The sequence below is a fragment of the Eremomyces bilateralis genome (genome assembly GCF_010015585.1).
Source record: "Eremomyces bilateralis CBS 781.70 unplaced genomic scaffold P152scaffold_23, whole genome shotgun sequence".
In the NCBI taxonomy this organism is placed as follows: domain Eukaryota; kingdom Fungi; phylum Ascomycota; class Dothideomycetes; order Eremomycetales; family Eremomycetaceae; genus Eremomyces; species Eremomyces bilateralis.
The window spans coordinates 347,771-360,601 of record NW_022985089.1 but is presented as its reverse complement, the minus strand read 5'-3'; the positions used below and the strand labels follow the sequence as shown (position 1 = coordinate 360,601).

General features: G+C 50.9%; 3 protein-coding genes across 3 annotated transcripts; 2 read left to right on the top strand and 1 right to left on the bottom strand.

Moving 5' to 3' along the window:
* Positions 1–633: 633 nt before the first annotated feature.
* P152DRAFT_461377 (uncharacterized protein) lies at positions 634–2,493 on the bottom strand. Its single transcript, XM_033680116.1, has one exon. It carries the CDS (start codon positions 2,203–2,205, stop codon positions 1,084–1,086), a length of 1,122 nt encoding a protein of 373 aa, XP_033531332.1. The 5' UTR covers positions 2,206–2,493; the 3' UTR covers positions 634–1,083.
* A 3,389-nt stretch (positions 2,494–5,882) lies between these two features.
* Positions 5,883–7,003, top strand: P152DRAFT_402894 (alpha/beta-hydrolase; the record flags this gene model as incomplete). The annotated part of the gene is made up of 2 exons (XM_033676677.1): positions 5,883–6,347; positions 6,404–7,003. 2 exons carry the CDS (start codon positions 5,883–5,885, stop codon positions 7,001–7,003), a joined length of 1,065 nt encoding a protein of 354 aa, XP_033531331.1.
* A 3,279-nt stretch (positions 7,004–10,282) lies between these two features.
* On the top strand, positions 10,283–12,102 carry P152DRAFT_402850 (phosphate transporter; the record flags this gene model as incomplete). The annotated part of the gene is made up of 3 exons (XM_033676673.1): positions 10,283–10,567; positions 10,624–11,931; positions 11,989–12,102. 3 exons carry the CDS (start codon positions 10,283–10,285, stop codon positions 12,100–12,102), a joined length of 1,707 nt encoding a protein of 568 aa, XP_033531330.1.
* Positions 12,103–12,831: the final 729 nt, after the last annotated feature.

The following is a 12,831-nucleotide window of genomic DNA, read 5'->3' as shown; positions in this document are numbered from 1 at the left end:
CTCAGTGTCGGTTGGTTGCGAGGACGAGGCGTCTCGCGTAGACGTAGCGGCGGGTCGAAGATAGGGGGTCTAATGATGTCAGCTTGAACGTATTCGAATCATTCACTCTACCTACAGCATCACCATGATCGTGGCCGTAACGACATCGCCAGCACTTCTTGACCAGTAGTCGGCGACGCTTCGAAGTAAACTCCTTATCAACCCTCCAGGACCTACAATTCGAGCATACTCTACCACCGGCGTCTCCAGAAGATGACATGTCGGAGGCGTAATAATAGAAGGATAAGTAAGTGGTAGATCAGGAATAAGAAGTAGATTGATTGATTGGTATCCCTACGCCCGTTAGGCCTCCCTGCGAGGCCCATGTGGGAAGAGTGGTGGAGAGGAAAGAGAGCGACAGAAAGTAAACAGTAAAAAGCATCGAAATCACGTGGTTTCCTCTCATAAATCACGTGGTTTCCTTTCGCGAACCCCTGTCTAGCCAATGAGAGGGCAATAAAAAGTTTTTGATTCTACCAATACCACTTAAGTAACTCGCTACGCTCGTGATGAAGCTTCAGATGTGGACTACGAATCTCCCCAGAATGGATAGGTCACGTGGATACCGATATCGACTGAAATCACTCCCGGAGGTAGGTTCTTCTATTGCTTCATGATACTTTCTCCTTGTCGATGATTTTTCCAATAACTACTATTACTCTGCAATGGTGAATCTCATTCTGTTCTGTCGAAGGGGTTTTCCATATTGTCATTGTATACACAGATGAGGCTCTACGCTCAAAGACCTGGGATCCAACATGCACCTGACAATCATGCCCTACATTTTGGAAGAGGTCAGAAAGGCATAGGTGCAAATTCGCTTCATGGACGGCCTCCCAATGAGTTGCCAAAAATCCGAGTCAATCTTCAAGCTTTTGGGTTACAACAACAAATAAAACGTCCGCCGCCTGGGTCATATTTCGTTATGGCTCAGCGGGAGCACTGTTATCTAATCGTAAATCGTAAATCGTCGTCGTATCTCATAATCATCAAGGCATTCATCAACATAAAAAGGAGACGCAGAAGCTTTTTTGTCGTAATCGATCATTTCGTGGACTTGAGGAGGTCTTTCAAACTCTCTTCGGCGTTTGGGGGGACATTCTCTTGTGCGGATGGTCCGGTTGCAGCTGATGATCTCCATAGTCGAGGGAACCATAGAGTGGATTCGGGTCTTCGGAGAACGGGTTGCGTTGGTGCCGCCATATTGGATACTTGGACAGACTCTTCCTGGTGTTCAGAGTTGGTCATCGACGGTTTTGCAACCACGACAACGGAGGGAGGAGTCCTCTCTGATATGACCCAACCAGTGGGCGATCTCACTTCCTTGTGCTCAGATAAATTCTCTTTTGAGCCTTCGCTCCGTCGTGTGTCTGATGTTTTGGACAGTTTGGGTTTCTTGTTCCGCGTTGACCCAGATATGATGCTCCTCAATGAACCGTACGCCGTCATGCGAGCATAACTTGAGGTTGCCGATCCAGGCTTGCTGCCTCCGGATAGCCTTTCACTACTGCTGGACGCCTCCGTCACCGTTGTCAACGTTCGACCGAGAAAGCCTGCCCGGGTGCCTCGATGACCGGCCGGCAGGTTTCCGCCGTAGGATTGGTCTGGCAGTATTTCACCCTGCGGCGGGAGGTGCGCACCATACTCGTCCGCAAGGCTTAAGCGACTCCGCGCACAGATCTCCGCGATGGAGTCGATGTGGTCTCGAATGTCCGGCTCGACGGCTCGTAGGATCCCGGCGAACGAAAACGCGTCGATGGATGGCAGCTTCGCATCTCTGGGCATTACGGCCCCACTGGACGGCGTCGGGGAGCGAACACGCGAGGAAGCACGGATGGACTCGCCGGAGTAAGTCCTAACAATGACGGGCAGCGATGAGAGGGAGGTACGGGAGCTTGGTGATTTCTCGACGCGGTGACGGCGGTTACGGAAGGACAAATGGCTCAATGGGTTCGACCGGCTCGTTCTCTGACCGGCGGAAGACTCCTCGACGGTCAACGGCTTATTTAACGAAGTGGTGGAGGAATTATTGCTACGGAAGAGAGGCAGAATTGACGAGGACGACGGTTGGTGGTGGTGGTGAAGAGGCGAGCGGGAGGTATCAGGCAACGGACCTGGCGAGGATGCCGGGCGATTCGGCCGGTCAGCGAAATCTTCTGCAGCCATGGCCTTTCAGATATCTGCAGTTTGATGCAAGAATACTCGTTAAAGGAGCTATACGCGGACGATGGGGAAAGTCCTCCTCAGACGGAGTAATGTGCGACGGTCAACCTCCATGTACGCGGGGATTTTCGAGGAGCTGCACTGCTGCGTGGACATGATGAGAGCCATTCAATTCCCTGCAAGGAACCTGGATGTTGCACAGCGATCGGGAAAAAGCAACGTTCCGCACATGGACGACTTGGTTGTGGATACATATGATATATTTATCGAGATATTCAAACAATTTCCCGGCGGATCAATTCCTATTGTCTTTTCATCTCGACCTGTGTCGCAGGACAATAATACGGATGGAGGATAAACGGAAACCAGGCACATGGATGGTTAATCCACGCTACCACGCCACTATGAGAGGCTGGCTAATCGAGGCGTCGCGAGGCGTCGCGAGGGATGACTAAGCGCCTCGCCTCGCGAGGCCTGCGCGAACCATGGTTAAATATACCATCCGTAGTCCTGTATACTATATAGGGACCAATACCACGATCGCTAAGGTCGGTGAATCCTATCCCTTCGGCCGCTGAAATAATGCCCCCTAGCCTATGATGGCACGGACCAGCCTGTACCGTAAATGATCACCCAATCAGAGCTCGTCGGTATCTCGTCGCGCAGTATCCAAATCGTGAGTACAAAGTAGAGTTATATCATTCTTCAATTAATAATGTCGGGTAGGCCTTCTAAATGTGCCAAATTAGAGCCTACAACACTGATTAAAGCAATTCCGGAGCCTCCAAGCTACGATCCGCTCCCATATCGCAATATTTCTCGATTACCAGCAATCCAGATCCCGGACGGGAATAAAACAGACCCGTACAATCTCTTTAAGCTATTCCTTACTGATCAACACTTCCAAACGATCGCGGAGAATACCAATAAATATGCAAGAGCTAAGGAAGCAGGCATTGCAGGGAAGCGAAGCTGGTGCCCTACGACAGCATCTGAAATTAAGGTCTTTATCGGGGTCTTCATCTATGGTACATGGGCGTAGTGCGCCTCCCTGCGCACGAAGACTACTGGAAATCTAAATTTGGCCGACATATATGCGCGGAAAATCTTAGTCTCAATAGGTTCGAAGACCTGAAGAGATTCCTCCATATCAGCCCTCCAGAAACGCCTCAAGAGGCTGTTCAGGAAGGAAATGATGACTCGGACGACGATGCACAAGAGAAGAGACGGAATTGGTGGTATAAGCTTGATCCAATTGCTTCGGAGTTCCGGGAGAACTGTGCGCGTTATTGGAAGCCTGGGGTCAACGTCTCAATTGATGAGATGATGATTCGATTCTTTGGACGAAGCAAGCATACAGTTAAGGCTCCAAATAAGCCTATTAAGGAAGGCTATAAGATCTTCTCCCTTTGTGAAGCTGGCTATACATACGCCTTCGTATGGTCTTCAAAGTCCAAAAGCTACGGAGAGGTAGTAAAGCAGAAAGATCTCTCGTTGGCTGAATCGATGGTATTCCAGCTTGCTCAACAACTTCCAAAAGATACGCCGCATGTTATTTACATGGACAACTTCTTTACACGTGTTCCATTACTTCGGAAACTTCGAGAAACAGGAGTTGGAGCTTGCGGAACTACTCGACGGCACCCGGAGTTCCCTGCCTTTCTGATTAATCTTAAGGTGTACTGTTCTAAGCGTTTAGCGTGGAATACTACAGCTTCCATTGTCGCACGAAGGAAGATCAAGAAGGAACCGTCAGAGACTTCAAGAATATCACAAACTGCCTCCCAAGCTGCCTCCCAAGGAGCCTCGCAGACAAAGCGCGCAAAGCAGGAGCAGCAGGAGGAGCAGGAGGAGCAGAAGGAGGATCCCTTAGATCCAGGTGTGATCTGCTTTGCGTGGCAGGCCAATAATACTGTCCTCGCTTGCTCTACAGTCCATGATGCTGGGGAGGAACAGACAATCGTCCGCTTAAGACGCCGCCCTGCACTTACGTCTACAAACGGACCTATTGTACGGAAGGTCTTCGCAAATAACGTACGAAAGAACCTTCCAATTCCTATCTTTATCGACGACTATAACCACTTTATGGGAGGCGTCGATATAGCTGATCAGCTCCGCAGCTATTATTCTACGCAACGAATCTCCCTTCGCAATTGGTATCCTCTTTGGTTCTGGATCATCGATACATCAATCTTAAACGCCTATCTAATAGGACGACAGCTGCACGGACAACAGTATATGGATCATAAGAATTTCCGAGCAGAGCTATGGACACAGTTATTCCGATATTCAGAGGATGTCTTCAGAGAGCATAAGCTTGCTCAATTTGAACAGCGACTAGCCCAGACTTATGAGGCTCCGCAGGCCAATCTACTACAGATACCCCTTGCAGAGCACAGGTTAATACCATTAACTGAGCAAGCTCGCTGCGTAGGCTGTCGGATGATCTTTTCTAGTACAAGAAAGCGCAAATTTGGAGACGTTCTTGATATTAATGGAGTACTTCGGAAAGACGTCGTTGAAGTTAACGGAGTGCTTCGCAAGTCTCCTGGAAAGACGTTATTTGGCTGTAGTGTCTGCAATGTCCCTCTCTGTACAGATAGTGGCTGCTGGAATAACTATCATAGCAAGATATCGCGCTTTAAAGAATAGTATCTAGTATCATGGAGAGCGAGCAATATCTACTACAGCGACATCTGATTGGGCGGCTGCCCCCTGTATGTTGGTATGTGCCACCCTAGGCTAGGGGGCAATGTTTCAGCGGCCGAAGGGATAGAATCTGGGTCAGATCCAGAAAATACGGACTACGACGATGAAAGATTGGTAGCATACGACTAAACGGGACTAGCAACACGTGATACAGGGAAATAGCGACGCCTTGATCGAGGAACGAGGCGAGGCGAGGCGAGGGCCTCGCGACGCCTCGCCTCGATTAGCCAGCCACGCCAGCCTGAGTACTATGTATGTATTCAGTTCACGTGATTGTTTCAATGCGCCACAATATGCCCACAATGCACGCCATCTACTTGTTATCGACACATCCCTACACATGACCGTCAACTCCACGACAATAATAACATCGGATCCATCAAACATGTGAATATCGTGGACAAACACCACCCTAGTCCTGTCTGGGACATGATCTTAGGCCATGCATCCTACGCGGTTGCTGATGCTCCAGTCTTCACATATATACAAGCTCTCGGAATGTGCGGATCAAACAATTGGCACGAATATGAAACCTCGAAGGCTTTTCCGCTGCCCGAGTCTAGATCGCCAACTTCCCCAACCCAAGCCGAGTGGAACGACAGGGCTATCCGCCGCTAAAACTCACTTGATATAAGCTATGGAGTCGCCTCGGGTGATGGAGCTTCCCAGTTCCGCAGGACGGTCGCTTCTCGACATGTGCTCCAGAACATTTCACTCGTAAATGTAGGACGACGCTGGTTCGTGCAGCGACGCGGTAAGTCAGCAGATATGCTCCACGTTCGTTAACTATTATTGTCTTCTACGATTTGCTTGAATATGGAGATCGAACCCAAGAGCGTGATTACGCTGTTTCCTGTGATTTTGCACGCCGGTAAGTGAGAAGAACCCGGATGATATCCCATACAAATGAAATCGCAATTGGTTCTGATACATCACGACTCGGATGAATAGCGATACCCGGCAGCATCCACATGATCACATACCCGTTTAAGAGCAAAGACAAAAAGGCCCCGAGGTATATCAACGACTTGGCCTACGCAGCAGTTCGCGATGCTGTCATGAGCCGCACGCTTCAACAAGCCCGGGGTATGACACCCGGGTCGGACAAGGTGCTCGATCGAATGGTCAAGCGCAGGAGAAAGAAGCTCGACAACGTCAAGTTGCCCGAGGGGATCCTAGCGCATTGGCTTGGTCCACGGAATGCAAAGTATACCATGATATATTACCACGGCGGCGGGTTCATCGACGCCATCATGCCTGGCCATGTGCGGTTTCTGTTCAGCCTCATGAAAGAGATGAGGAAGAGTGGGAAGAACATGTCGGTTGTCGTGCTGGCGTACTCTCTTGCACCTGAAAAGCCATATCCGACGCAGCTGCGACAGGGCGTAAATTTCCTGCGGCATATGATCGAGGTCGAGAAGAAAGATACATCTCAGGTTCGCACTGCCTGGTATATGAGTTCTAAGATTTGGAATGCGCTTACAAGGCCTAGCTCATCATCGCCGGTGATTCGGCAGGTGGTAACCTGGTTCTATCAGTCCTCTCGCACATCGCACATCCACACCCCGACATTCCTCCCCTGAACCTTCCCGGTCCGTTGCACGCCGCCGTCGCCTTTTCGCCGTGGATTTCCTTCCGCGGCACCGAAGATTCTATGATAGAAAACATCGGATCCGACATTTTCTATCCCGCCACAGTGGTCTGGGCCGCCAAGAACTTTCTATATTCCGGTATTGGCAAAGGACGAAAACCGCGTCCGGGCCATCTGGGGGACGAGTGGAGCGAGCCCATTGTCTGCGACGAGCAATGGTGGGAAGGCGCGGCATCGCTCGTGACACATATGATGATCTGGGGCGGAGGAGGGGAGATCATGATCGATAGTATCCGGGAGATCGCGCAGAAAATCACGACTGGGTTTGAGAATGCTGCGAAGGCGGCGTGGGAAGGGGAAAGGGAGAATATTGGAAAGGTTACGTTGATCGTGGCACCGAGGGCCTGTCATGTAGAGCCCGTTGTTGACCATAGCATGCCATTTAAAAACCAGAAAAGCTCCCAAGGGATCCGGGAATATCTCCGGTCTATCTTGGATTAGCTGGAACCTGTTCGACTGCAAAGAGAAAGGATTTAAAGCAAGAGGATCGGAATATGGAGCCAAACAGTGTCCTTGAGATGGAATGGGCTGACTGTCTGCCCCATAAACAATGAACTAGGCAACTTGCTATCCATGACCTGCGTCGTGTCGCCCATGTATATTCTAAAATATGAGATGGGAATCTGGAATGGACTGAATGTGAGTCCCACTACGGCATGATATCTTCATCCCCCGAGGTAAGATGAGAGTAGTCAAGCAGGCCTAGGAATTCTGCGTCCTAACTACGCGGATGATTGAAGATATAAGTACAAAAGTAGCTCAGTGTTTGCACATGATGCTACTGTTCAACCAGATGGATAGGATGCAGTAGGTATGCTTCCCATCTCTGGGGGGAACTGCAGCATGCACCCCGAATGACATTCGGTGCCTCTCTTGAGTTGTTAGAACCGGGTACTTACTAGCTCACGGACAGATCAGGATACACGGACAGGCATCAGTCTGGTCCACCGTGGCGTGGTCCGATGCATCGGCAGCTCTGCACAGTGTCGAGCATGGTTCTTAGTGAGCATCCCACGGGATGGCAGCACTAGCTGCTCCGTGGGGCTCCAGGCGCATGTAGTGTCTGGTTGCAGATTTCCTAGCCGAAGGTGCTGTAGTTCTTTAGCAACTGTCTAATGTCCATCGATGAAGGCCAAGTGAAGCTAATCAAGGAACTGGTCCGCCACCAGTGGACCATAAGGTGTGGAAGAAGGCCTGGAACACTGCGTCTGGCTACAATACCACAATGAATGCACGGCTTCCCAACGGGTGGCAATTTCGACATGGTTCGCACAACCGTCTGGGAAGAAGAGCTGATCATGAACGTAGGATGAACCGGTGCAATTTTTCAAGGTTATATTCATTATATTGTTAGTTGGTTGGAAAAATCCGCGTCTTTCATCACATGATTTCGTTTCCTCGCTCCTGAATGAGAGGCGAGCACAGAACCAGACGCATCCATCTCAGGCCTCGTGAAATTCGCTCGAATCAGTGCGTGCTTAGAGGCCGCCGGTTAAAGACTATCGATGGAATATAGAGGCGATGCCAAAGACAAATTTGCAAGAATAGCAAGACCACTGCGACGGTCCAATCAAGCTGGAGGTGTGAGTGACGTGTTTGGCCTTCAGGGAGGCAAGTCTAGAAAGATAAGGAACTTGCCGTGACACATTGTTGAATGGATTCGTCCAACATCAACCTAGATGGAAGAGACCGCCACTGAGTGAGGGTAAGAACCTGCCCGCAGGCGAGAACGGCAAGAAAGTGATCGCGAAATAGATCGAGAAATACGGAAGTAATGGGGAAATAGACAGCGTGCTCAAATTCAAGAGGGCGATTTGTTCGTTGGAGATTTGGAGCAGGCAGGCACCCCTGTTGTTTAAGGGTCTAATCTTGTAGAGGGTGGGGCATTTGAAGGGTTGTTTTTTTTTGAATTCATGGCGTTGCTAGGTAGAATTGCCCTGTACTAGTAATAGGATCCGGCCGGCTGAACGTCCTATAGCCGTATTCGAAGCAGTGGTGTGTTGTCACTGGTTGAGGGGCTATACCGTTGTCCATACGTAGTAGTACAAGACCTGACGACAAGAGGCTTGCGGGGTGGGGTGCAAACCGGGAACTGAACACTGTCAAAATGCTGTACCCCCCACCCCCAGGCCATTCCTCATTACGTGTAACCAGGTTCCAAGTGGTACAGGCCAACAGGAAGTCCCAAGGAGAACACCATCCACTAGCAGCCGTGAGCCCGGGCCCCAGGAATATGGAGCTGGGTTCGGAGATCCCACTGTGGCACCGCCATGGATTACCAAATGAGATCTCGAGATGAGGGTTGAGTGTGCAGGAGGTAGACATGATCGATATTCTTGAAGCAGACAATAGGAAAGGCCATCACGGGGTTGAGGTCTGAAGATTCCCGTCTTGGGGATCTGGGGTCTTGCTCTTTCAAGTCCTTGCATGTATCCAATTCAAAAGATGTCGACCACCTCTCAGTAAATTGAGGCAGAGGGAACCAGTCCGCTACATCCTGCTCCTTTAGATTAGTTAGATCAGAGACGGATGAACGATGGGCGCTGGGCCTTGATGGTATCGCTCCCCAGTTCTGTCCGTAGATTATAAAGTCCCGGGAGGACTTTGCCACTGTTGGGATCAGGGCTTCTGATATTATACTAGTATCAGCCGCAGACACCAGGCAGTTGTTCCATCGCTTCCATCAAGCAGCAATGAGGTGGGCGATAACAGGAAGCCCACGTGACGGCAGCAGGGAATGATACCGAGATCAAGATCTGTGTTCAAGGGAAGGAAGGCCCAAAACACTGCGGCGGGAAGAGCTAACATGGACTTGGGTGATTGTCAGATGTTGAAGAGTCCAGCGGTCGCACGTAAGATTATTTTGTGCTGAAGTTGGCAGCGGAACATGAAGGACGTCGAACGGATGGAGCACGTGGGCGCGTTGATTGGTCAGAATCTTTTGGTGGAGCCCATGTGCCAAGTTAGACGCTAACATGGGAATTCCCGCCGCTAACCACATTCGTCCTTCCCATGTTGAATTCTGTACCACGTTACAAGATTTCACTGACTTCACTGATTCCTACCTTCTAACACTAAGAATAATATTGCCCGCCCACGTTGTGTATTCTTATATAATAACGTCTCCCCACTTGCTTATACGGTAAAGAAATTTGATTTGTTCATATCCCAGTAAAGTGTTAGTCCTCGACCGCTCCGACGTGGGATGAACTCGAGAACTTTGGTGTCTTGGTCCCACATCACCGCACATGGCACAACCCCGATCCTTGCTGTTAGTCTAGATCGGATCCAATTCCGTTCGAATGGCTCTAAAATGGCCTGAATTTACTGAAATCTGCATGTATGTTCGGTTTACAGGTGGTCTGGTTGACCGTAGCATGGATTTGACCCGTTCGTTTGGCACATGCGGCATCGGCCATCCAGAGTGCAACTGCCCACACCCCTACTATCGTCCTCCACCATTGGACAGTTCCTTAATGGGTGCCTAGCAACTAGCCCCCGGTCACGGAGCAGCAATTCAACCTACACATCCCTATGCAAGGAATCGAGGATATGTCTCCCATTACCGATCTTATATACTGCAACCCCCTCCCACCCCTCGTACCCTACTTCTTCTCCTCTCCACGCCCATCCTTAGTACCCATTGCACGCCAATGCGGCACAGCCAAGCTACACTTCTGTCTATTCGTTCATCGATCCTAAGAACATCAATCGCCTGCCATGCCGATCCTCCACCAATTTGACTACCTCTTCGCCATCGGCACCATATTCGCGTTCCTCGACGCGTGGAACATTGGCGCCAATGATGTTGCTAACTCCTTCGCCACCTCCGTGTCTTCGCGCTCCTTGACCATGAAGCAAGCGATGTGCATCGCGAGCGTCATGGAATTCGTGGGCTCTGTGGCCGTCGGCGCTCGTGTCGCCGAAACCATCCGAACCAAGATCATCGACCCGAAGCTGTTCGATGCGAACCCAGCCCTGCTGATGCTCGGTATGGTTTGCACTGTAAGTCATTTCCTTCGAGAAAACGGGCCATGCGGACAAGCACTGACAGTACCTAGGTTATTGCATCGTCAACCTATCTCACCTTGGCTACGAAGTTGGGTCTTCCCGTCTCCACCACTCACTCGATCATGGGTGGAGTTATCGGTATGGGCGTCGCGTCAGTCGGTGCTTCAAGGGTTTCCTGGGGCTGGAAAGGCGTCGCTCAGGTGTTCGCCGCTTGGGGCATTGCCCCGGGTCTTGCTGGAGTTTTCGGTGCCATCATCTTCTTGCTCACTAAGTATGGAGTCATGCGACGGAGCAATCCTGTCCGGAACGCCTTTTTCTCGATCCCCATCTATTTTTTCATCACTGGCTCGCTCATTGCCATGTTGATCGTCTGGAAGGGTGCTTCCAGCAAGATCGAACTTAGCGATGGTGGTGTGGCCGGTGTCATCGTCGGCGTCGGCGCTGGTATCGCTCTCCTTGTCATCGTCTTCCTCCTCCCATACCTTTACCGCAAGGTCATCAAGGGTGACTGGCAGCTTCGCCCCTGGCATATCCCTTTGGGCCCTCTCCTTCTCCGCCGCGGTGAGATCCCCGCTGCTCCGGAAGGCATGGTGGACTCCGGCATCCAGAACTACTATCGAGGCCACCTAACCAGAGAGGAGTTGGACGCGAAACGTACTGAAGACGCTGCCGCTGCTGGCGACGTCGAGAAGGGTACCGCTATCACCACGACTGACAGCGCGTCAGATGTCCCTCACGCTCAACAACACTCATTCACAGATCTCGAAGAGAGCGTCTCCACCCGTCCTGAAGGCCCCATCTCCAATCCCAAAGTCGCTTTCTGGTATGCCAAACGGTGGTTCTTCCGTGGTGTCGAGAAAGACGTTGTGAGCATGCAGAAGAAGCGTGACATTCTCTCTGGCGACATTGAAGAGGCCCACGCACGCTCTGAGCACTACGACAACCGCGCCGAGTATCTCTACTCTTTCCTCCAGATCCTCACTGCCACTGCCGCCTCTTTCACCCATGGTGCCAACGACGTCTCGAACGCCATCGGCCCCTATGCCACCATCTACCTCATCTGGAGCACGGGTCAGCAGAAGAGCTCCGTCCCGGTTCCCACCTGGATTCTGGCTTTCGGTGGTGCTGGCATCGTCATCGGTCTCTGGACCTACGGATACAACATCATGCGCAACTTGGGTAACAGGCTGACGCTCATGTCCCCATCTCGTGGTTTCTCCATGGAGTTGGGCTCCGCCGTCACCATCATCATGGCCACTCGTCTCAAGCTCCCCGTTTCCACGACTCAGTGCATCACGGGTGCCACGGTCGGTGTCGGCCTCTGCAACGGTGACTGGCGAACCATCAACTGGCGCATGGTAAGTCCAACTGCACCATTCCGTTATCTTCGAGAGCCGGAACTAACGGAAAGCCAGGTTGCTTGGATCTACGGTGGTTGGTTCATCACGCTTCCCGTCACTGCAATCATCTCAGGATGCTTGATGGGGATCATCATCAATGCACCACGATGGGGATACGCGAGCCAATAAGTAGCTTCACCCATTTCTTCCGTATCTAGCATTACAGTACCAAAGTGCTGTCACATCGGCCCCCACACTCATTGAAAACAGCCATAGCGTTGCATTTCGACGGTTGTGGAACTAGTTTCTTATTATACCACCTGGGAGTATTAGCATACGTCAATACCTAAGGAACCTTTCCTGATCAACCATATGGAACCACCCGCTCGTGAATCCCGTGAAATTCGACCGAGGGTGCATCCCAACCAATTTGCAACGGCTTACTCCGTCTATGGTCCCAAAAGGAATGCCCATGTCTCTTCAATGAGCCTATCTCCAATATTCTAATAATAAGACCAGCGGTGCACATCCATCGGATTCCCATGCGATCGCGCTTGATCAAAACCCAAAATCAAACCGCCGAATATAGTAATACTAAGAGAATGGGACCGTCTCCAAAACTGTTTGCTGAGCTCGTCCTGGCCTATGTCAGTGTCTCCTGTTCACGGTAATGGTGCAGTCGTGCAGAAGATGGAGGCGAGATCTGGCGATCCGATTTCTCAGTCTGGGCGGTACGCCGTAATGAGTGTTCATAAACATTCTTGTGAACTATATTAAGTCTTAATCTTGTAACGTGTAAAGAAATATATCCAGTGAAACCAGTTGCTTAGTTGCAGTCTGGTGGATTCAGGAGAAGCTGGCAGTCGGCAGGGGGGGGTTGCGAGAAAGGTGGGTCATATTTCCTCTCCCACGCCAACA

Coding starts and splice junctions, on each gene's coding strand:
- P152DRAFT_461377 (XM_033680116.1), bottom strand. CDS start 2,205: ATGGCTGCAGAAGATTTCGCTGACCGGCCGAATCGCCCGGCATCCTCG.